General features: G+C 39.0%; 1 protein-coding gene and 1 pseudogene across 1 annotated transcript; both read left to right on the top strand.

Annotated features, from left to right (window-relative positions):
• The first annotated feature begins 253 nt into the window (after positions 1-253).
• Positions 254-1,547, top strand: LOC116081532 (annotated as a pseudogene).
• A 10,684-nt stretch (positions 1,548-12,231) lies between these two features.
• LOC116082288 (testin-2) lies at positions 12,232-26,072 on the top strand. Its single transcript, XM_031359179.1, has 8 exons — positions 12,232-12,340; positions 15,182-15,318; positions 16,306-16,428; positions 16,522-16,668; positions 16,850-17,074; positions 24,343-24,505; positions 25,175-25,292; positions 25,716-26,072. The coding sequence occupies exons 2-8, from the start codon at positions 15,193-15,195 to the stop codon at positions 25,813-25,815; spliced, it is 1,002 nt and encodes a 333-aa protein (XP_031215039.1). The 5' UTR covers positions 12,232-12,340; positions 15,182-15,192; the 3' UTR covers positions 25,816-26,072.
• Positions 26,073-26,275: the final 203 nt, after the last annotated feature.

Here is a 26,275-nt window from a genome sequence, read left to right as displayed (position 1 = left end):
CCAACTGAGAAAACAAATTGTGAATTGATTCAAGAGGATACTGGTCACCGGCCAGCACTTAGGGACAAAGGAAAAAAGTGTGACTCTTTAAAAATAATATTCCTGAGATCATTCTCTCTTCCCTTTCTGGGCCAGCAGAAGCATGATGCCAGAATTTCTGCCTCCATGTGCTCATTGCTCATCTCTGGATCTAAGCCAAGCTCAATGGCGAGGGCTTCCAAGTAGAAGAGCTGGGCAGTCAGTCCTCTGACTCTGTGCTGCCATTATTTTACTTAACCAGATGGCTTGTAAAGCATGTGTAGATCTAAATGAATCATTTAAAGATAATTTAAAAGGTGGCATTTGTCTTGTTGTTTTTGTGCACCCTGTTTTGGCCATTGTAAAAATCGGAACAGATTTGGAGTAAACTTGAACTTGAAATGAAAAGCAGTTGGTTGCTACTTCTTACTCTAGTGCTACTCCAGAGTTTAGAGGTCAAGGTTACCTAACAATTAGGCTACTAAAGGAAGACTTGGCATATAATTACAGAGGACTACTACTGACTAAATAAGAAAAAAAAATGAGCTTGCTCACAGATTGTCTGAGTCTCTGATTCGGCCACTTCAAAGTCAACCAATGTTTGGCCATGTACAGAAAATGCGTTGTGTATATTTTGTTTATATTGGTGGAGAATCACCCTTGAAAGAGAAATACAAAATACACAGACACTGCTTCAAAATTAATTATATATACATACTTCTTTTCTGCCTCAGAATATGTGGTTCCTGAGTATGTAACATTGAAAGAGAGGCCTGCTGTGCTTGTTGTCAAAGAAGACACTAATTTTGTTTATGATGTGTATGAAGATGGTGATATGTCCATGTGGAGAGGTTTCAGAGCTCCCTTACGCTGAATGGTTTCCTTTTCTATGAACTTGAAAACAAGGAAAAGCTTGAGGCCATTACAATTATTGATGTGAAAAACACATCACTTGAGTATACCAGATTAATGTTCAATTATTCAAGAAGTTGCTAGAGGTTTCAGAGACTGCTTCCAGAGAGTTTTTCAGCTTGGCTATATGGATGCAAGTAACTATATATCCACCTTGCCAATGGATGAATTGATAGTTCCACCTAGAGTTGTACTGAATACTTCAAACCAAGAATGCTTTCTGTTAGATAGACATATTAAGGATGGCAGAAACACGATCCAGTTTACAAACAGCATTTTGGATTATATAGTACCAGCCAAAGGAGGTGTTAGCCTTTTGCAGAGATTGAAAAGAACAGTATTTTATGCCAAATCTACAGTTCTATCATTCAAAAGCTCTCTCTATATGGGCTATTTTCTGTTAGCAGCTGGGTGTCATCATTATTATGGCCTATAGAATCTACACAACTGACATAGATAGAGGCTACATAGCAGAGTAATAGGTTCCCAAAAATGAAGTGGGAAACCAGGAACAGATAGAAGAGAGCAAAGAACAGGAATCCAGCAGTGGAGGATCCCTAGTGACTACTGTGCAAGAGCCCAAGGATATATTAGACTAGAAGAAAGAGAAACTTCACAGATTAAAAAATATATATATTCAATAGGATTTCAAAGTATTGAAAAATATTTATTGAATTTAGAGATTAATCGTTATCTATTTACAGAAGATAACATGTTCTTTGTATTTTGCTAATAACAACTACACTAGTCCTTCTATGAGTGGGAAGATGTTTGGAGCAAATAGATGAAGAACAAAGCCAGACCACTGTATGAGCTACCTTGCAGACGTCCACTCTGTGGACAGTGCTCGGTGTACATGTTTTCTGACAAAGTTAAGAAATTTGGACAAAATATTAACTTGACAATTCAAGTAGAAGATGTGTGTTTTGCAGAGAAAAATAGTACTTTCACCTACTACATCAATTAGCTTATATTTTAGATAAAATTTATATAAAAAAATCATGTCTTTAAAATTTAGACATTTTAAGAGAAAGTCGTAACTTTTTCCATGTATCAAATTTATGATTCTGAGTTTTCAAATGGTGAGGTTTTTATACAACATAGTGATTTAGTTTATTAGTAGCTTTTAACAAAGAAAGACACATTAAGGCTTATACTCATTTGCATTATTGTGATATTGGCATACGGCCAGATGAAGTGGGGAAAGAATATTATAATTGGCCTTTAAAAAAATGACCAGAGTATGCAGGGAGTGCAGGCCCCAGCTTCTGCTCTGTGTTGTTCAGCAGAGCACACTGTAGAGACCCTCACGGTACACCTTGCTTTTAGCCAACACATACTAGTATTTTGTTTTGTGTTGGGTTGGGTTTTTGACATTACTTCTAATACTTCCAATTAATTCAGAGTGTTTTCAGAAGTAATATAAGTCATGGTTTTCTGATATGTCACACCGCAGATGTCATGAACAAAGGGAGTGCTCCAAGTTCCCTTCTCAAGACTCTCAGCTTTGCCTCCATGGCAGTCATCTTTCATCTAAGAGTATTTTGTGATAATGTGTTTACGACAGATCAATTTGTAAATTTGGAGGCCTTCATTTTAGTCAATTTCAGAAATTTTATTTGATAATGCTTAAGTTCAATTCTTTTAAAAATTAAAAGAATTGTTAAAAGAATCTTCTGAACATTTACAAATACAGTTTGTAGCCCTTACCCTGAAGTTACTTGGGGCTTCTTGCTTTGCTTGCCAGAGAAGCATCTGATGCAATATTAATCAATTTGTAATGAAATTAAACCTATGCATGAGTAGAGCTAAGGGATTACTAGCCATAGTCTGTTTCCAAGTGTTCTTTTCATATTTAAATTTCTAATATTTAATCACCCATCATTAACTTTACTGATAATGGTGTAAGTATGTAGTCGAGGGAATGTTCAGGAACTAAAATAATATTCTCAAATGGAAATTGAAAATAAACACTGTTGATAGTTACTGGGACAAGAAAACTTCACCAAAGAATAGAAACAACTATTTGGGGAAGACTCATGGTAGTGGTCCCAATGATCACACCTTTTAGCAGGAGGAAAGACATGAAGGCCATATAGATGTTCCATCATGATACTGTATGGTAAGAAGAGAGGTATGAGGAAATAGGAAGTACCACTAAATATTTTATTATTGTTCATCACTATCAAATGTTACATGTATTTTGTTTTGTCAATCAACCCTTTCCAATAAGTTCTCAGTAGGAAAAAAGAGGAAATCACAGCTTTGGATCAATAAGCAAGGGCAAGGGTGCTCTGCGTACTCTGCAATTCATTTCTTTATGAGTGAGTGCATCGGTTCTCTGTTGCAAAACAGCTTCATGCTGATCCTCTTATCCTACTTGTACTTTTTAAAATGTGTTTATTAGGAAAACAAAGTGTGTAAGTGGATTGTGAGCAACTAGTTTTATTTCTTTTTGTATTAAACTTTTACTTTTTACTTATCTCTACTTAAGAATATTTTTATTCGCATTGTCAGCTTGCTCCCATAATGAAATTTAAAACTCGTGCCCATGCGCTTTTTCCTTTAGTGTGTTATCATCATTCTGAATACTGAATTCTGCTTATCAGGAAAAGATACAGCAGAATCAAGGCAGCTCTCTTCATAATCAGTTATAAGTCCAAGGGTTAAATACCACAAACAGAATCTTTTGAGAAATTGGAATTCCACCTTTTCTTTTATGTGTAAAGTTCTGATTTCTGAGGTACAAAATCATAGCTCATTAATGCTCAAGCAATATTTATGAGTGGAGTGGGGAGATCTGGTGGGGTGGGGTGGAAGGAACATCCTCTTGGAGATGGGGGAGGAGGTGTGGGATGAGGAACTGACTGAGGGAGGACTGGGAAGGGATAACTACTGGACTGTAAAAAAAAAAAAAAAGATTAAAGATAATTTTTTTAAAGTATTTCAGTGAATGTGCATGCTTAGTCCAGCATCCTTAGCATCTCTGTCCTAAAATCCCTCTTCATTGCACACATCAATATTTGTGTAGCTTCTACCACTTGAAGCTTGTTGGAGATTTATTAGATAGATAGGTTTTGTTTTCTTCCTCACTCAAAGAACTACTGGAATGTGGTTTAGAAATAATGTAACAGATGCCAAATGAGTATAGGTAATAGAAGTGTCTCTCAAAGAGCTGAAGCAATTGTGTCTGGTGTTTCTCTTTAGTCAGTTTTATTGCCCGTGATGTTTCTAATGATTTCACTTGGTAGCTTTTGATTTTAAGATAATAATATCTTCATCAGTGCTTTATGATGAAATGGACAGAGGAAAAACATCACTCAGCTATTCTCATGCAGAAATTTTTGGACCAGTGTGAGATGTTAAGACTTAAATGGCAGAAGTGAATTTGCCATATTATTTTCACAAATAAATATTTTTTTCCTGTGTGTTTTCTAAAACACACAGGTGGATGCTCTCAGCCAACCATTAGACTGAGCATAGGGTCCCCAATGGGGGAGCTAGAGAAAGGGCCCCAGGAGCTGAAGGAGTTTGCAGCCCCATAGGAGGAAAAACAATATTAACCAACCAGTATCCCCAGAGCTCCCAGGGACTAAAGCACCAACCAAAGAGTACACGTGGAGAGACCCATGACTCCAGCCACATATGCAGCAGAGGATGACCTTGTCGGACATCAATGGGAGGAGAGGCACTTGGTCCTGTGAAGGCTCGATACCCCAGTATGGGGGAATGCCAGGGCAGGGAAGCGGGAATGGGTGGGTTGGTGAACGGAGCAGGGAGCATGGGATAGGGGGGTTTCAGAGAGAAACCAGGAAAGGGGGTAATATTTGAAATGTAAATTTAAAAAATATCTTTAAAAACATATGTATATTTTTGTGAATGTGTCTGAGTCCCAAGAATGAGTCAAAAAATAATTTTGTAGTTTGGAATAAGCTATAAACATGCTTGAAGGTCTGTATTCCTACTAAATTGTTGAATTGTGCTATTCTGTCTTATAATACCAAGAGGAAACCTTTGTTCTTCTAAAAGAAAGTAATTAAAAGCACTTTAAAAAGAAATCTTTCTTCTGTCTACTGAAATATATTATACAGCTCAAGATGGGATTCACATGTTGGAAGAGTATCCATGTACTTTTATTCTGTGTGTCTGGGCTCAATGCATCCTGATACTTTTCCCCATAGCTTGTCAGCTGCTGTGGAGTTTTGGTCAGTTTCGGTGAATCTTGAATAACAGGAGGTAGTTGTATACATCCCATAAATGCCCACTCTACAGGATCACTCTTTTGCAGAGGTCTTCTTCTAAGAAACCATTTGTGCTATAAGTAGAAATTGTACTAATGAACAGAATGTCCCCTAATGAAGCAGGAATGACTGTCTCAGGGAAATGACATTGCATCAGTGCTACAGCTGGGTCCAGTCAATCAAATGACTGACCTGTGATCTGGAGCCTTTTCTAACAACATTCTTGTATTCACACCAACTAGCCCAGCACTAAGCAAGGGAATCACAGTGTATTTGTTGTCTGTCAGAAAATAAGAGAGCTAAACAATACTACAGTTAAAGAAAGCTGTTGAGGGTCTACATATAAACAAGAAACAGAAAGCAAAGACGTTTGAATGTAAGCCCACATGGGTCACACCTAGAAGAATGAACTAATGGACATCCACCCAGGAGTTTCCAATGGATTATTTGTTGTAAAACACAGAAGAAGATATGTGCTTTGTATTCATATACAAATATAAAAGCTGAAAAAAAGAGATTCCCAGTCTCTTTGGGGTCCCACAGTAAATAGTTTGGAGGTCCTTTATTGGTGGCAAACCAAACTCCTTAAGTACTTTTATGATATTCTTGTCCAATGAGAAACTTGCAGGCCTTTGGGGAATTGATGCAGATGTAAGAAAGGACTTTCTGAATATGACTCCATTCACTCAGGAATTAAGGTCAACCATTGACAAATAACACCTCAGAAAACTAAACTGGTTCTGCATAGCAAAGGCAGTAATTAATCAAGTGAAAAGAAGCCACAGCATCAGAGAGAGCCAAACATCCGAAAGAGGGTTAATACTTAGAATACACTAAGAACTCAAAAACAAAGTATCAGGAAGACAAATGACCCCACTGCAAATTGGGGTACAGTTTGACCAAAGTTGTCAAAATAGGAAATCTAAACTGGCTAAGAAACACCTTTCAAAATGCCATCTGATATCTTTCTTTAGCCATCAGAGAAACGCAAATGAAAACTACTTTGAGATTTCATCTTTCCCCAGTCAGAATGGATAAGGCAGGGAAAACAGCTAACACTGAATGCTGGTGAGACTGCAGAGGAAGAGGAGCCCCCATTCATCCCTGGTGGGAGTGCAAATGGGTACAGCCACTGTGAAAAGCAGTGTGGAGAAGTCCTAAAGAGTTAACAGTCCATAGATATACCATATTATCCAGACATACCAATCCTTGGCTTATGCCCAAAGGATTCAACATCCTACTCTTTGCCGTGTTCACTATCATTCTATTCACAGTATCTAGGAAATAGAAACAACCAAATGTCCTTCAACTGATAAACAGATAGATGAAAATGTGTTACATATTACATACATTGGAATTCTATTAGATAGATAGATAGACAGACAGACAGACAGACAGAAAGAAAGACAGACAGACAGACAAACAGACAGACAGACAGATAGATAGATAGGTAGGTAGGTAGATAGATAGAGATATCAAATAGTAAAAGAAAAAAATCAAATTATGAATTTGCAGGTATGCAAATGGAATTAGAAAATAGTATGCAGTGAATGACTTTATGGATAGACCACCTTAATACACACACCATTTCTTAAGTGAATGTAACCTACTCTCTGTGGGCTGAGAATAAAGACACTCACTCAAGTCAAATAGCTTTGACCATAGCAGGAAGTCTGTATCCAAAAATCGTGCCTACAATTCATTCCTTGGCGCAGCAGAACTGTCAACTCTGAGCTTAGCTACAATGGAAGTAAAATCCTTTGGTGATGTGAGGGTCATTGAAGTACAGCCTTATTAAAATGAAATCCAATGTCTAAAACTTGTTCTTATTTTGGGCTTCTACCACAGTAAGAGCCAAGATTTTAAGCTCTACTAAATACAAAACAAACAAACAAATAAACAAACAAAAAGACTTTATATATTTATGTTCATTAAAAAAAAAACTGGTAGTAAAAAAATAAAAAAAATACTGGTAGTGATGTATTACTTTAAAATATACAGTTAATATGTTTGGAGTTATTTAAAATTATATTGAGAAAAACTTATATATTTTCAGTATTGCTATAGGCAAGCATCTACATAAGACTGTTAAATCAATTGTTGTTTTATATCAAACAACTTTTATAATACTCATTTTTATTGTTATAATGCCTTATAAATTTTAAAGAATATTACAAAAAAGAGGTATGACAGATATTGAAGTGGGGTCTCTGGGAGGAGTTGGGGTACAAAAGGGAAACAAGAACGTAATTTAATTCTATTTACTTAAAATATGTTTTTAAATGTTAAAAAATTCAGATAAATTGAAATCATGTATCTTTTCTCATCATAATGTAATAAAACTTAAATCAAATTTAAAAAAGAAAAAAAGAAAATAGTATACAGAGCGAGGTGATGCCACCTGTTCCTCTCCTCTTTGTGGATATAACTCTGAATCTTTGGGTTTAAGTATATAATGGAGAGTACCAGGAAGTAAAAATGAGCCATCCAGACAGTGAGAGAAGAAACCCCAGAAAGGGGCATAGAAGGAGACAGCTACTATATAGGGAAATGTGGCAGGGGAGCGGGGGAGGGGGAGGAGAAAAGAAAGGAGACTTGAATGAGGAAAGGGGCCAGGGAAGCCAAAGGAGGCAGAAGAGATTATACAACAGAGAGAGAGAGAGAGTCAACAGGATTAAAAGAAGTTAGCCCTTTTGATGATAATTCTCCCCCAAGATGTATAGACTACCAAGAACCTCAATATCAGACATGGGAAACCTCCCTTCAAGATGTTGGGTAGGGGAATCTAAGAGGCAACCCACAGGACATCTCTGTGACTAGCTGGAGGCCTGGTATGAAAGAGGCTACAGGGAATCTCAGAGATTCCTACCAGTGAGGAATCTGAAGACTGAGGTGGCTACCTCCTGTAGTCAAGCAGGATTTCCAGTACAGGGGAGGGGACATCAACCCACTCATAAAGATTTCAAATCAAAGTTTGGCCTTCCTACATGATGTGAAAGAATAGGAATGGAACAGAGACTGAGGGAACAGCCACCAATGACTGCCCCAGCTTGAGATCCATCCCATGTGGCACTATGCCAACCCCTGACACTATTAATGATACTCTGGCATGCTTACAGACATAAGCCTAACACGAATGTCTCCTGAAAGGCTTCATTCATGGAAGGATGGAGACTGATGCAGAGACTAAGAACCCAGAATTGGGCAGAGTTTGGGGAGGAGCAAGGGATAGAATTGTACAAGCCAGAGGGGTCCAGGGCACCACAAGAAGACCTACACAGTCAACTAACCTTGGCCTATTGGGGCTCACAGACTGAACCACCAACCAAAGAGCATGCAGGGGTTGGATCAAGGCCCCCTACATATTTGTAGCAGATGTGCAGCTTGGTCTTCATGTGGGTTCCTTAACAGTTGGAGTGGGACTGACTCTGCTGCCTGCCATGGGATCCCCTTCCCCTACCTGGACTGCCTGGTTGGGCTTCAGTGGGAGAGGATATGCTTAGTCCTGCATGTTAAAAATTCTAAAATAGTAATTTGCATAATGACAGAATGTTATTACCAAAGGATGCATTCCTAAAGAGAATATGTTGTAAGGATCACACTATATAAGCTGCCCAGAACAGACAAATCAGTTGACAGACATATTAGCATTTACAGAGAGCTAGGAGTCATGAGAACATGAAGCAAATGCTGTGAGGTTTTTTATTTTGTATTGTTTTGTAATGTCCTAAAATTAGATAATGGTGATGGCTTCCCAACTGTGCTAATATATTACTGTAAAGCACTGAACTTTGAAGTTTAAATGGGGACATTTATAAAACATGAATTATATCTTAACAAAGTTGTTTAAAGAAGAAGAAGAAGAAGAAGAAGAAGAAGAAGAACAAGAACAAGAACAAGAACAAGAACAAGAACAAGAACAAGAAGAAGATGAAGAATACAACCCAAACAATATAGGCTATTTCCATTTTCCTTGGTTGACTCCCAAAGCATGAAGATAAGACCCACTTTGAACACATGGCAATCACTAAATGAGAAGCAGTTGTGAATTCAAGAGTGAGTATGGACGCAGGAAGACCAGGGTGGGGAGAGCAATGGGTAATAAATGAAACTATCAAAAACACGAGCTTAAAAATGATTAGGAAAATTGGCAGACAACAGAAAATACGCACAGGTTAACACATGGGAAATGATGAGTGTTCCATAAAGAAAGAATGTACTGATCATAGATAAATAATTATGCAGTTGTTTTGAGAAATAGAGATTTTAAGTGAACATGAGTCAGAGCAAGTCCATGTTCCTCCTTTGTCATCCTGATTCCAAAATGTTTCCACTCCTTTGTATCCTTTGTGTCCCAGGGAGGAAGGTTAGAGAGACCTCATGACTGACAGGATCCCATGTATGGGACATTACAGGAATCAGAACCACAGTCAAACGTCTGCAAGATTAAAAACACTTATACCCCAGTTAATATGCAGTTCCTGTGTTGTTAGTATGTGGCCATTCACTGTTTGGAAAGCAGCATGGGCTTTCTGCCGAAACCTATACCCAGATCGAGGTTGTATTTTCAGTTGTTGCCCCCTCCTCCTCCTCCTCCTCCTCCTCCTCCTCCTCCTCCTCCTCCTCCTCCTCCTCCTCCTCCTACTACTACTACTACTACTAATACTACTACTACTACTACTACTACTACTACTACTCTTCCTTCTCCTCCTCTTCCTCCTCCTCCTACTCTTCTTCCCCCTACTTCTCATCTTCCTCCTCTTCCTCCTGTCCTCTTCCTCCTCCTCTTTTTCCCTCTACTTCTGCTTTTCCTCCTCCTTCTATACTCTCCAACACATTTCTAATGTTGTAATTCTATAATGAATTGTTGCTACTGAATGAACATATTTGTGAAAATTAAAATAAGTCTTGTTGAAAAGGATTTAGTTATGTCCTTCAGGGTCTTGCTGCAGACAAGCCAGGTGATCAGAGCTTTCCCCCAGCATGTACGTCAAAGGAAGGAAGATCTTTATCAAGTATGGAAGGTGATAAGATAGCCAGCTGGAGTTCTTGTTGAACTGGTTTGTCAGACTCAAAGGCACAATACAAGGAAGTGGAAGGTCTGAATTGACACCTGACTCAGAGGTCTAAATTGAGATGCTCTGAGCACTATTTATCAATTTTGTAAAGTAGTTTCCATGACTTACAAACAGCTAATGTGTCACTCTCTGACTTAAGTTTCTTTTATTGTTTTTTTGTGGCATGTATAAGTTTCTTAGTATAAGTTTTGATTTTGTGTACCTTGGTTAGTGTAGGGGAGACAGATACCAAATCTATCTTCACGAGATGCAGAAGAAGAAAACAAATGTCACAAAGCAATAAACAGATGAGGAAACATGCTGTTGCCATGGAATAGAACACTAATAACTTTAGGTATCAGGTAAATAGCGGCACATGCTTTGGGGTCCACTTGATCACTTAATGCGTCTACGCTTTCATGATGTTATAAGGGCAATTACATTTCAACATAGCTATGGTAGGAGACAAACACTTAACCCCTAGAAAGAGGTGAGACTTGAGGCAAACCAAATGTGAGATGGTGGATGGCAGGCTTGAGAGAATAAAATGAGGGATTACTGTTCAATGAGGACAGTAATTAATATCCTTGAGATATACAATGGTGTTTACACATCAGTGTGACTGCTCCTGCTGCCACTGAACTGAACACATACCATGGCTTAGACGAGAACTTTTATCTTAAAAATATTGTACCACATAAAGGGAGTGATAGTTCAGATTACTGTTTCTAGATGGGGATTCGTTTAACCTCAAGCAGAGATTAGCAAATAATGCAAATGCACAATGATTCCTCTGTTGAGAAGCAAGTCAAAATGTGCTTTAAAACTACATGAAATCATGTGATGAACTAATTGAACAATATCTATCATGAATAGGTATTTAATATAATTATATATTTATAATATTGGGGAAACTACAAACTATTAGGTTTGGGGCTGTGTTCCTTACTTCCAGACTTGTAGGAACTAAAATTTATGTGCATACTTTTATTTACTACTAATTTTATCTGTCTAAAACCTCTTCAGTTCTCTTTGTCTTAAACTCTGATATTAAGACTCATGAAGGTAAGTTTTCTAGAATTAAATTTTAGAATGAATTTTTTTTAGAATTTGCTTCTTTTATGTAAGTGCACACTATTGCTGTCTTCAGCCACACCAGAAGAGGGTGTCAGATTCCATTACAGAAGGTTGTGAGCCACCATGAAGTTGCTGGGAATTGAACTCAGGACCTCAGGAAGAGCAGTCAGTGCTGTTAACTGCTGAGCCATATCTCCAGCCCCAGAGTGAATACTGAGAAAAGGAAAAAAGATCAAAACACAGAAAAAAATCAAAGCTATATATCAAATGTCTGTTACTTTGCTCCATTTAACTATGACTGTTTGCAAATGACTCATATTTCATCACTTACTTGATAAAGCAAGGGAAGAGGAATTATTCCTGAATGAGGGGACAGAAAAGAGACATTCCAAGTGCCAAGCACCACTGGGAGATCTGGTGTCCCACCTGTTCCTCTTCCATCTGGGATGACCTTCTTGTCCTTCCTAATTGGAGATGGTCTGCTGTTAAGACTCTTATGACATCAAACTGTGTCCTATCCAACACTGAAGTCAATGTTATGCAGCCTCTGTACACACAGGGCCCAACTCTAGCTTAACTGAGTGACACTGCACTAGATTGTAGTGACTCAGCCACTCCAGGATACTTTAACTGAAATGACTTTCTCTAAAGTAAAAAATGGTGCTGGACTAAAATTAAACACAGAATTATCTGGAAACGTATTTTTTTTAACAAACCCTCCAAACACAATGTCAGGACTCAAGGTCTCAAAGATGAATTGTCACATTGCCTGTCAGTAGCAGCCTAGGAATTGCCCCACTCTATGACAATATGGGATCAGTTGTGGCTACATTCCTGGCATGTCAAGGTCTACATGGCCAGTTTGCTCTCTGACACATCCAGTCACAATAGGACGGGACTCAGGGGTGGAGCTTCTTAGGCAAAGACTCAGATGTCAAGGTTTAAAGGAGATCCAGCTGAAACAGATCTGTGGAACCCAAGATCTTCTGAAACTCAAGCCTGAGGAGATCATCTGAGGAGCAGCAGACATCCCAGGTGAGCCTCCTAGGATAGTGAAGGTAGATGGGAACTTACAGTCCCCCTGGACAGATTCTCTTGAGAAAGCAGGCAGATCCCTCAGTGGTAACATCTCTTCAACCTCTGTAGTCACAGTGTAGGGAGACTGGGGAGGTTAAGAAGAGAAAGCTAAAGTAAAATCAGGGTCCCCAGGGTCTCAACTCTGTACTGGTTCCCAGTGAGAAATCTGGGCCTGGCCAAAGAGACATTCAGGGCATTCCCATCTCACAAGAGCTGTGTCCTTAACTCCTGGGTCAATTGCTTGTGCCATATCAGTGTGTTGAGAGTGTGGTCTTGAAAGTGTCTTTCTCTTGTGCCTCACTTACACTGATATTTCTAGCTTCTGGATTCTTGGCCATGGGAACTCTTTCCATAGTTTAAAAGTGAGTGTGAAGTTTCCAGTACCATCCCAAGTATAGGACAGAGGAACTAGTGAATGCTGTTCTTCTGTACTTTTTTATGGAAGATGCGCCAGGAAGTTTTTATTCCAGAGAAGTTAAAAGGCACAGTGTATCACCTGCTTTATGTTAGTCTGGAAGGATATATTATGTGTGCCCAAACTCCTGGACTCCCCTTTGTGTGTATTCTGCCGGTCAAATGTCATGCTAGAAAAGTTTTGTTCAGGTGACCTCAGTACTATTGGTCCAAATATTAAGCTAAATAAGACCTAAGTATTTACGTCAAACTTTAAACTTCTGAACCACAAGTGACATCAATCTATTCTGGTTACAAAAGTTCACAGCACTCACACAGTAAACAAAGACCAAGGAAATCAAAAATAAATAAATTAATTAAAATAGTAAGATCCAATGAAGAGTATGACATTGCACTGGCAACCTTGGTTATCTATTTAAGGGGCAGGTAGTGCCTAAGGAAGACTGACTGGTAAGCACTGGTACTCATCTGAACTTAAGCATGGAGGCCCTTTTGAAAAGCGAATGTGAATCCTCAACTAATTGTTTCAGGAGATGTTTCCTATTTCTCATTGTGAATGTCTTCTGCAAAAGAATATTTAATCCTATATAAGGAGTATTAATTTTTGGTGTTTGAATTGGCCAAAGCTGGTAGAATTATCTTATATTCCTGGTTATACTTTGCTGTTGGGTGTTTAGAAAATATAGGTGGTCACAGATTAATGTAATATATATATGTAATATTTTAATGTAATATAATGTAATGTATAAGAATATATTAATGTAATATACATAATATATAATTAGAAAAAGCTCAATCATTTTAAGTAAATCTTGATTTTGCTAAGAATATTTACTCAAATAGATAAAGCCTAACAAAACTGGCAAAATCACAAGTAATTATGTTGATTACACATGCAGTTTTATTTTTAAGTCAAATTTTATAAATGTTAACGTGAGCAAAGTGATATCTTAAGAGGGTTCCACCTATTTAAATATAAGTTTGGTATCAGCTCATTGAATTTTGACCTTAGAAAATTTAACAAACTTTAATCATCAACTCCCTATCATCCTTAAGTGTCTCACCTGCCACATGGACTCAGTGACACCTGGCACATTTACTCAGACTTTTTCCAACCCGCTTTTAAGCTTTCTTGGTATTCCTCTCATAATAGAGCTTTCTTAGCAAAAAAAAAAAAATCTGTTATAGTACAAAATTTATTCTTTTCTAAAACATGATCTTTTTCCTTTTTGCTCTGAGGAAATACAAACTCATTTTTATGCCCTTATCAGCACAACTCTTTCACTCACTTTCTGTTACTTTTTTCTCTATCTTTAAAGCTTGGATTTTTACATTTCTTATTCCCTCATTTTTTAGAATTATTACAATTTCTCTCTTCCTTTTTTCTCTCCTATGTCCTTTCCCTCCAAATGCTTCCCTCCCCCCCTTACTTTCTCTCAAATTCATAGGCACTTCCTGTTTATATACAACTATAACCTGTTCAGCCCATTTCATGTTGTTTGTATATATATAGCTTCAAAACTGTGCCTAGAACTCTGAGACTGACCAGGTCTTGTGACTTCCCCTGCACCGGTGGCTCTGACATCCAGGATCTCTGAAGTTGACTAGGTCTTGTGACTTCCCCTGCATTGGTGGCTCTGGCATCCAGGATCTCTGAGGTTGACCAGGTCTTATGACATCCCCTGCACTGGTGACTCTAACATCCAGGGTCTCTGAGGTTGACCAGGTCTTATGACTTCCCCTGCACTGGTAGCTCTGGCATCCAGGATCTCTTGAGGTTGACCAGGTCTTGTGACTTCCCCTGCACTGGTGGCTCTGACATCCAGGATCTCCGCCATGACAACTCACTGAAGCAGCCAACTAGATTTTTCAGTCACATCCCAAAGTAAAGAAAGTAGGAACTAACAAATGTTGTCTTTCTCCGATTGTCTACAGATAATGTTCCAGCAAGATTTCTGTAGAGAATGAGCTGAGACATCTCCAGGCCAAGAAAATGATATCTTGTGACTCCCCAACTCTTGGCGTTGTGTTTTCTCTTCTTGGGATCATATTTAGTACTAGTGATATTTTGCTCATATGACCTTAGTACCAATGGCACAAAGCCTGAGCCAACTATGTCGGAAGTATTTGCTCTAACTATGTCTGAACCACAAAGTGCATCCACACTCTATGATGAGCTAAGCCAGTTACTATTCATTTTAGTGAATAAACACAGTTCCTCTGTGTGTCTGCTTTAAGGCAAACAGATCTTTAACTTTTCTCATACTACATTCTTTAGAAGAACAGTTTTAATAATTTTACTGAACCATTATGGTAGTAATTTCTAGGTACAGATAAAAAGGCTTTTCTGAATCACTAATGTAATCAGAATCTCTTCTTCTCTAGGTATATGAGACATGATTGCTGTTCTCTTCCTAGCCATGCTCTGCTTGGAAATCGACTCAACTGCTCCAACACTAGATCCCAGTTTGGATGTTCAGTGGAATGAATGGAGGACAAAACATGGGAAAACATACAACATGGTTAGTAACATGGAAATATGGAAATTCCCATAGATAATTATAGCCATAATTTTTTTTTGCAACCTACTTTTAATAAGCATTCAACTTCTCCTGTAGCCCATTACCCAGTAGTAGTGGAAGAGAAAACTTATTAGGATATGGGGAAAATGGACCTGCTCAGTAAGAGTTCTTTGGGGGTGAACTTGATCTTCTTTGGCAGCAGTTAAGTTCCATAGCAAACACCAAATATGACTCAGCAGCTGCAGACCAGTCTTCTAGGCAGGCAGACACCAGACATGAACCAGCAGCTATAGTTCAATACTGAAGACACCACAGGCTTTCCAACCAGCCTAAGATGAGGCTGTGGGAGGGGCAAGCTGCCACAGGAATCCCATGATCAGTTCTTGGGTGAATTTCTCTCAATGATGGCATTACCACAAGTTGAGTTCAACAATTCTTTGTAAGGCAAACCAATGCATGAGTTTTGTTAGTGAAGAATAGCGAGGCAGAGCAAACCAAACCAATGCAAAGTGCTCATCTCCCACTGTCTTTGGAGTCATATTTATACTCCTTCATCAAGTATCCTTTCACTTGTCTGCTATATCAAAATACTCTTTCACCTGTGTCTGCTTCAGGAAAACATTTTTTCCTTTGTCTGCTTTAGCAAGACATCCTTTCACCTGTGTGCCCCATCAAAATATCATTTGACATAATTGAGTTTCCAAAGACACTAGAAGTTTCCACTTCTGACAACAGTCCTGGCTTTGTGTATTTATTTATGTTTGTATTATGGCCATACCATGAATTCCAGAATCCAGTTCAAGGCTTAATCTGAAGATTTGTATTGTGTATATTATGTGACAAAAATCTCCATTGTTACTAGGTGTTGATAATGGCTTCCAGAAGAGTGCAACCATACTTTGCCATGGTTCCTCTTCATCAGTGGGTCCACTGAGTGAACTTGGGTTGGACTTGAAATAGAAGGAAAAATCACAACTTTTTTTCCAGAATGAAGAAAGACTGAGGAGAGCTGTGTGGGAAAAGAATTTTAAAATGATTGAGCTGCATAATTGGGAATACCTTGAGGGGAAGCATGACTTCACCATGGCAATGAATGCCTTTGGTGATTTGGTGAGTGCAGCATGACATAAATTACATAACATAGTCATTCTTCTCTTCAGTTCTTTATAAATACCCTCAATGACATACTGACTTTTCTTGAAGTCCAACCTAGAATTCGTGAAAATTATGACAGGCTTTCAGAGGCAGAAGATCAAGAAGATGCATGTATCCCAGGATTATCAGTCTCTTTATGTCCCCAAATATGTGGATTGGAGAAAGCTTGGCTATGTGACTCCTGTGAAGAATCAGGTATGGCAGTCCCAACCTACACCACTCACAGAAAGTTATAAAAGAAATGTCATCCTTGCTTTTCTGAGTATGGAATAGCATGCAGTTCACTGTTTTATAAAGTGTATTCTGAAGTGTGAATCATCCACAAATATCTGTTATTAGCCTTGTAGTAATTCACAGCTTTTTTCTCATCCCTTAGGGTCATTGTGCCTCTAGTTGGGCTTTTAGTGCAACTGGATCTCTAGAAGGACAAATGTCCAGGAAAACAGGGAGACTGATTCCTCTAAGTGAACAGAACCTACTGGACTGCATGGGATTTAATGTTACACATGGCTGCAGTGGTGGCTTCATGCAGAATGCCTTCCAATATGTGAAAGACAATGGTGGCCTCGCAACTGAAGAATCCTATCCATACAGAGGACAAGTAAGTAGAACTCCTGTGCTGTGCCATTCCAGCACAACTACAGAGACAGTCTACTGTCTGAAAACTCACATTCTTACTGATTTATTTGTTTAACTCTTAGAGAATTACATGCATGCATATAATATGTTGTGGTCAAATTTACACCATTCCTTTGTCTCTAATTCCTCTGCTGTCTCCCCAACATACTTTTTCTTCCCAACTTCCTGCACTCTCTTTATCATCATCATCATCATCATCATCATTAAACCTGCTAAGCCTGCATAATACTTCATGTATATCCATGAGTATAAGACCATTGACCAAAGCATAAGTAAGCTCTCAGGGACCATATCCATGAAGAAATTTACTCTTCTCCTAAAGAAGCTATCAACTGCCAATAGCTTTACAACAAGGGCTGGGACTTCATGGTCCTCCCACTGTCCATGGTGATATTTTGGCAGGATAGATCTTGTGAAGATCATGTGTTTAAAGTCATAACTCTATTTTAATGTGTGCAGTATCCCTCTCATGTCTCAACACATAATTTTTATTATGCATGCTCACTATCTGTTTTATAATCTTTTACACATATCTACTACCACCCCCATATGAAATGATACCTAAGCCTGGGCTAGCATCCACATATGAGGAGGAGCCTGATATAGTTGTCTCTCCTGCTGTGGTTTACCTCTCTCGGAATTATTTCCAATTCCACCCATTAACCTATGAACTTCATAATTTCATCTTTTATAACTGAATATAGTCCATTGTATATATATACAAAGTCTTCATTTACCAGTTGATAGACCTCTATGCTTGTACTGGCTGGTTTTGTGTGCCAACTTAACACAGGCTGGAGTTATCACAGAGAAGGGAGCTTCAATTAGGGAAATGTCTCCATGAGATCCAGCTGTGGGGCATTTTCTCAATTAGTGATCAAGGGCGTAGGGCCCCTTGTGGGTGGTGCCATCCCTAGGCTGGAAGTCTTGGATTCTATAAGAGAGCAGGCTGAGCATGCCAGGAAAAGCAAGCCATTAAGAAACATCCCCCCCCCATGGCCTCTGCATCAGCTCCTGCTTCCTGACCTGTTTGAGTTCCAGTTCTGACTTCCTTTGGTGATGAACAGCATTGTGGAAGTAAGCTGAATAAAACTCTTTCCTCCCCAACATGCTTCTTGGTCATAATGTTTCTGCAGGAATAGAAACCCTAACTAAGACAATGCTGTTTCTATTTTCTGGCTATTATCAATAAAGTTGCAATGAACATGGATAAGCAAGTCTCTCAGTGCTAGGACCTAGACCCCATGGTTATATGCCCACAAGTGCTGTAGCTGAATCATAGGTTAGATCTATCTCTGACATTTTGAGGAAACTGTCCTCTGATTTCCGTGATAAGTAACCCTCTTTATCCACACTTAATACCAGCCAATTTTAGTCATCTGTTTCTTTTTTTTTTTTTTTTCTTTTTTTGGTTTTTTGAGACAGGGTTTCTCTGTGTAGCCCTGGCTGTCCTGGAACTCACTCTGTAGACCAGGCTGGCCTCGAACTCAGAAATCCACCTGCCTCTGCCTCCCAAGTGCTGGGATTAAAGGCGTGCACCACCACTGCCCAGATATCTGTTTCTTATCTTAGCTGTTCTGGTCAGAATAAGATGAAATTTCAAAGCAATTTAAAAGTTGTAGTTACTTGATGATTAAGGATGTTAAACATTTTAAAAAGTATTTCTTGGCTCTCTTATTCCTTCTTTTGAGAACTCTGATTAGTTCTAATCCCTCCAAATTTAGTTGAGTATTTGTTTTCTTGGTGTTGGTTTTATTTTTGTATTGGTTTTGTTGTTAATTTTTGCATGTTCTGTATATTAATCATTTGTCAGATGTATAGCTGATAAAAAAAATTCTATTCTGCAAGATGCCTCCTTCTTTGGATGATAATTTCTGTTGCTATATTGAAGGGTTTTAGCTTTCTGAGGTGCTATGTATGCTCATTATTGCTCTTTATATAAATGCTAGATCGCATTTATTATTGAATTTCCATGTAAAATTATTTTTAATAAACATCTATTTTATTTAAGATAAAAATCCACTTCAACGGTTTTAAAACCTTTAAAAATATAAATGTGATGTTATTTTAAAAATACAGATTACAAACATAGGAGGAAAACATGACTTTACTATGATTGGGAAACCTGGAAGCCATTATTAAGTCCTGGTCAGAAGGGTGAGTCTTGTGGAGCACACTGGAAACACAATTAGACATTGTCCCACATTAGTTCCAACTTTCCTCTAGTATCTGTACTTTTTCTTCATGTAAAATTTATTGAAAACATTCTCCCTTGTAATTCATAATGATAGTAATTAATAATTCCATGCATTTGGTAAGACTCTTCACCACCTTCTAAAATGCTTTTGGTCCTGAGGCAGCATCTTATTACATAGTCATGATTGGTGTTGAACTTACTCAACAGACCAGGCAGACTGGCTGTGAACTAACACAACTCTCTGCCTGAGTTTGTTGCCAACAGCAGTCTGAGAAAGAACCACATCCTGTGTCTAGGAGCTCCCTGAACATTGCCACACTAAAAACAAAGGGAAATGATCTGTATAAACAGCCATTTCCACCTCAAGGTCCTGGGAATGTGCTATTTCTTTAGATGTATGGGCTTTTCCCATTGTTGTTCTCTTATGTTTTTCTACCCACACTTCCCTGGTTTTGTTCTTCCTGATGATCTTTTAACAAAACCTTTTATTCCCTGTAAACACAGTTTAATGATTGCATAGTATCTTTTTTAATTAATTAATTTATTCACTGTTTTTCTCAATATCAGCCCCCCTCTCCTCCCAGCCCTCCTTCATCTCCTCTTCCCATTCTCCTCTGAGAAGGAAGAGCCCCTGACATAAGCCTCTCAATCCCTACCACCCTGAATCCCTCCATCCCACACCCACACCACACCCAGCACATCAGTCACTGCAGGACTAGGCATATCCTTTCACACTAAGGCTAGACCAGGTGGCCCAATTAGGGGAAGAGGATCCACAGGCAGGCAACAAATTCAAGAACAATCCTGCTCCAGTTGTTGGGGAACTGGCATGAAGACAAAGCTGCACATCTGCTACATATGTGCAGGGGAAACCTAGGTCCAGTCCATGTTCACTCTTTGGTTGGTGATTCAGTCTTTGGGGACACAAAGGGGTCCAGGTTAGTTGACTCTTTTGGTCTTCCTGTGGAGTCCCTATCCCCTTTGGGTCCCTCAACCCTTTCACACACACACACACACACACACACACACACACACACACACATTTCTTCAAGACTCCCCAAGCTCGATCTAATGTTTGGTTGTGGGTCTCTGCATGTGTTTCAGTCAGCTATGGGGTAGAGCCTCTCAGAGGACAGTTATGCTAGAATCCTGTCTACAAGCACAATAGAATATCACTAACAGTGTCAGGGATTGGTTCTTGCCCATGGGGTGAATCTCAATTTGAGCCAGTCATTGGCTGTCCATTCCCTCTATCTCTGTTCTATTTTTGTTCCTGCACATCTTGCAAGGTTAGAGCTGTTGTGGGTAAGTGGCTGTCCTTATCCCTCCACTAGGAGTCCTGCCTGACCAGAGGAAGTGGCCATTTCAGATTCCATACTCCCACACTGCTAGGAGTTTCAGCTAGAGTGACCCCCATAGATACTATGGGGCCACCCCACCACCACCACCCCAGGTCTCTGGCACGTTCTAGAGATTCTCCTCCCTCCACTCATATTTAATTTGAATTCTCTCTCTCCTGTTATTTGTAAACCTGATCCTCCCTCCCAACTCCTATCTTCATTTCCTCTCCCACCCAATTCCCTCTCTCCATCCACCTCTGATGTCTATTTTATTCCCCCTCTGAGAAAGATTCAACCAGCCTTCCTTTGGCCCTCCTTGTCATTTGAGTTCTTTGGGTCTATGGAATGTAGTGTGGTTATCCAGTACGTTATGGCTAATATCCACTCACAAATGAGTATATGCATGCATGTCCTTTTGGGTCTGGGTTACCTCACTCAGGATATTTTCTAGTTACATTCATTTGCCTGAAAAATTCATGATGCTCTTATTGTTAATAGTTGAGTAACATTCCACTGTGTAAATGAATATTTTCTTTATTCATTCTTCAGTTAAGGGACATCTATATTGTTTCCAGTTTCTAATTACTATAAATAAAGCTGCTATGAACAAAGTTCAGCAAGTGTCCTTTTCAGAGGGTAGAGCATCTTTTGGGCATATGCCCAGGAGTGGTATAGCTAGGTCTGGTGGTAGAACTATTACCAATTTTCTGAGAAACTGACAAATTCATTTTTAAAATGGTTGTAAATTTTTCACTCCTACCAGCAATGGAGGAGTGTTCCCATTGCCCCACATCCTTGCCAGTATGGATGTAGTAGTTGTTTTGTCCTGTTGGAGATGTCATTTGACTTACAGGATATTTCATGAGGTCCCACTTTAAGTTTTGATCTTAGTGCCTGAGCTGTTGGTGTTCTATTCATGGTGCTATGTCCTATACCAATGAGTTTCTCTTTTACTAGATTTAGTGTATTTGGTTTTATGTTGAGGTCTTTGATCCCCTTGGACTTAAGTTTTGTACAGGTTGATAAATATGCATCTATTTCTTAAGCATGAACCATATGAATCCCTTAAGATCTATAAAAAATTATTTATCCAAATTAACAAAGAGAAAATGAAAGAAGACCAAAATTATTAAAATTAGGGGTGGAAAGGGGGAAATTATAGCAGACACTGGGGGAGATTTTTCAGGTCAGGAGGAGTTATTCATTAAAATTTTATGTTCCCCAATTTGAAATCCTCCATCACTGATGGGATTGCAAACTGGTACAACCACTCTGGAAATCAGTCTGGAGGTTCCTCAGAAAATTGGAAATAGATCTACCTGAAGACCCAGCTATACCACTCTTGGGAATATACCCAAAGGATGCCCCACCATGCCATAGGGGCACATGTTCCACTATGTTCACAGTGGCCTTATTTGTGATAGCTAGAAGCTGGAAACAACCCAGATGTCCCATGACAGAAGAATGGATACAGAAAATGTGGTTCACTTACATAATTGAATACTACTCAGCTATTAAGAATGAGGATATCCCGAGTTTTGGTGGCAAATGGATGGAACTAGAAAATCTTCCTGATTGAGGTAACTCGGACCCTAAAGGACATGCATGGTATATACTCACTAATAAGTGGATATTAACAAAAAAATTACAAAATACCCAAGATACAATCCACATAACTCAAAAAGGTCAACAAGCTGAAATGCCCAAGTGAGGATGCCTCAGTCCCACTTGAGAGGGAGAAGAAAGCAATCACAAGTGGGGAGGGAGGGAGGGACCTGGGAGGGAAAGTGAACAAGATTTGGGAGTGGAGAAGAGGAGAACCAGATCTGGTTTGGGGTTAGGAAATAGGATTGAAGCCCTGAGGGCCAGCAGAAAGAATGGAAACAGGCAACCTCGGGAAATAGGAAGTTGAGGGGAGGACCCTACAGAATGCACCAGAGATCTGGGAAGTGAGAGACTCTCAGGACTCAAAGGGAGGGATCTTAGATGAAATACCCAACAGTAGGGAGAGGGAACTTATAGAGCCCACCTCCATCGAGAAGACGGGATATCAAATGAGGGAGGGGGCTGCAATTCCACAGTCAAAACTGTGACCCATAATTGTTCCTGTCTGAAATAACTTCAGAGATGGAAATGGAGAGGAGCCTGAGGAAAAGAAGGTCCAGCAACAGGCCCAAAGTGGGGTCCAGCTCAAGGGGAGGTCCAAAGGCTTGACACTGCTATTGAGGCTATGGAGCGCTCCCAAAAAGGGACCTATCATGACTGTACTCTGAAAGACCCAATAGGCAGCTGCAAGAGTCAGATGCAGATATTTGCACCCAACCAATGCTGAACCCTGTGGTGGAATTAGGAAAGGCTAAAGCTGAGGAGAAGGGTGATCCTGTAGGAGGATCAGAAGTCTCAATTAATCTGGACCCCTGAGATCTCTCAAACACTGGACTACCAACCAGGCAGCATACACCAGCTGATATGAGGCCCACAACATACATACAGTAGAGAACTGCTGGATCTGTGTTCATTCAAAGATGATGCACCTAACCCTCCAGAGACTGGAGGTCCCAGGGAGTTTAGAGGTCAGGTGGGGTGGGGGTTGGGGACATCCATATGGAGACAGAGCGTGGGGAGGAGGTATGGGATGTGGAATAGTCAGAGGGTGAATGGGGTGGGGGGAAATAAAATATGGAGTGGAAAAAAGTTAATTAAAATAAAAACTTATATTCCCCTATACTGAAAAAAATGAATAGATATGTGTGTGACCTATCAAAATTAACTCAAGATGAGGTAAATAATCTATATAAACTCAACTGACATTGATTCTGTAATTAAAATATCTTAGCTATAAAGAAGCCCAGGGCCAGATGGATTCAGCATAGAGTTTGACCATTCTTTCTACAGAGAGCTAACACTAATTCTTCTCAAATTACTCCATAAATTATAAAGGAAGGAACATTTCTAAATTATTAAATAAAGCCACTGGTACCCCAATAACAAAACCAAAGGCTAAAGCAAAAGAGAGGATTATAGGCTAATCTGCCTAATCAACTTGGAAGCAAATATTCTCAGTACAATCCTGGCTGGCTAAATTCCGGAATACATCGAGGTGATCACACATCACAATCAAGTCAGCTTCATCCCAGACATGCAGGGTTCATACATGTATGTAATTAATAAGTATAAATTTACCACATAGGCTCAAGGAGAGAAACTACATGATTATCTCATTATATACATTTAACAAAATCCAATGTTGCTTCATGATAAAATTTCCAGATATCTATGGATACAAGGGACATAGCTCAACAAAATAAATAAAAAATTACTATGCTGGAATGACTTGTAAACCACCATTACTGTCACTGACAGTATTAGCCTCTGTATGGTTATTCGAGGGGTGCTCTCCAAGGACCCCTTCCTGCTGCTGGGAACACAGAGGATAGGAAAGCAACTCCACACAAGATACATCTCTCCACTGTGAATATTTGTTATGGACAGAAGACCTGTGAGTATCAGTGAACACAAGTAAGCTAATCTTCAGCTCCAAATCTCTCAGTAGAACCTCTCTTCCTGGAATGTTTTATATGAACAGTGAGTTGAGGATCCTCATCTGCAATGGGTTGAGTTCTGTGTTTCTAACTCATGTTTTCCAGGAGGTAGATGGCAACAAATGAATCTCTTTCCTCTTAACTTTAAAAGGCTGGAAAATGCAAGTACCGTGCTGAGAATTCTGCAGCTAATGTGAGAGATTTTGTGCAAATTCCAGGAAGTGAGGAAGCTCTCATGAAGGCAGTAGCCAAAGTGGGGCCCATCTCGGCTGCAGTTGATGCTAGCCATGGCTCCTTCCAATTCTATGACAGTGGTAAGTGCCTTCCTTTTAGTAATCTACACATAGACATTGTACCACTGCCATGACAAACTGATCTTGCGATTTCTTTGTTGCATAGTATTTGATGTAAATGTTTCCATTTGCGGATTTTATATTCCCTATGAGGAATGTTATATAACTTTTTCTACTTCACATTACTTAAATATAATTCCATGAGTCCAAGTCCTTAATATTCTTTTAATTAGCCTTATGTTCCATGTGGTATAATTTACTTGAGTTTCTCCAGTTATTTGATCTTTAAGATTTTAATCAGATATTTTCATTTATGTAGATAATCCTTATAAAGGACTTTTCCATTGCACTACCTTTTTGTTTGTGATAATACTTATAAAGGACTTTTCCCTTGTATTACTTTTTGTTTTCTATGGGGTTTGCTTGTACCAACCTACAAGTAAGTCAATCAGATTTTTTTTGTGTGCAACCAAACAACTGTTTTACTAAAGGATTTATGCTAAATTTTCTTTCTAATGCATTTATCTGAGAACTTCTAGTCTTAGCCTGATAACAGCAAGGACTCTTGTTTAGTCTTACCTTGTGTATGCCATCCCAGTGAAATGAACAAATGCCTCTCTTTACTGTTGATGACATGGTCACTGGGAGGTCATCGGAGTCTCTCACCTCAGCTTTGGTTTTATTTTTTAGGCATCTATTATGAGCCACAGTGTAAAAGGGTTCAACTAAATCATGCTGTTCTGGTGGTCGGCTATGGCTTTGAGGGAGAGGAATCAGATGGCAACAGTTATTGGCTGGTCAAGAACAGGTATAAATTTCAGAATATATTTATATTTAAAATTCAAAAGTAAGTTACTGTACACAGTATTCAGATATATATGTCAGCAATCTACATCCCATAGAGGTTAAATGCAGAAGTTCTAGTGAATGAAAATGACAATGATTCTGTCATGATTTTGGGTTAGAGGTTAGTATGGAATTTGAATCAGTTTGTCAATCTTGACACATTTTAGTTCTGTACCACATGTAGATAAAAGACATCCTGTCCTATCTCTGTGGTATTTTTCAGAGTCCTGTGTGATTCAACTATTGGTATCCAGGAGACAAACCTCTATCTTTTCTGAATCTTTCTTTTAAGAGTGTTTTCTGGCTTGGTACTTAAGTGAATTTATTGTAGTGAAGCTGTTGCACTGTGTTCTTCTATTTAATGGAGAACATGCTCTTCTTACAGCTGGGGTGAGGAATGGGGCATGATGGGATACATGAAGATTGCCAAAGACTGGAACAACCACTGTGGGATTGCTACACTCGCCACATATCCCATCGTATGAGCTGCTGCACAGCGAGAAGGAAGGCATGGACTAGGGATGGAATGTACTGAGCAAGGTTTCTCTTTTCACAGACCAGCTTCTGCTGTAGGGGTGGGGGAGAGTGGCAGCTGAGTCACTGAGGGTCCACACTTGATGTGAATTAAACTCATAAATATTACTGCCATTAACATCTTTGTATTAGTGACTCTCAAAAAAAAATATGAATTTTCATTTTAAAATGCTGTACAATTTTACATTTTCAAAATAAAGCTTAATTTAAAAAAGACAGTAGGACTTCTTGTTTTAGTTCACTACTTAATTGAACATGAGGACATAATTATGTGTGTGTGAGTAAAGAGAGAGAGATTTAAAATGATGCAGAAGTATCTTTAAGGGGGTTGGTTTTGTTTTGTTTGTTTGTTTTGTTTGTTTGTTTTTGAGACAGGGTTTCTCTATGTAGTCCTGGCATTCACTCTATAGA

Source organism: Mastomys coucha, unplaced genomic scaffold (assembly GCF_008632895.1).
Source record: "Mastomys coucha isolate ucsf_1 unplaced genomic scaffold, UCSF_Mcou_1 pScaffold7, whole genome shotgun sequence".
NCBI classification, from domain to species: domain Eukaryota; kingdom Metazoa; phylum Chordata; class Mammalia; order Rodentia; family Muridae; genus Mastomys; species Mastomys coucha.
The sequence above is the reverse complement of the archived record's forward strand: the minus strand, read 5'-3'. Positions and strand labels throughout refer to the sequence as shown.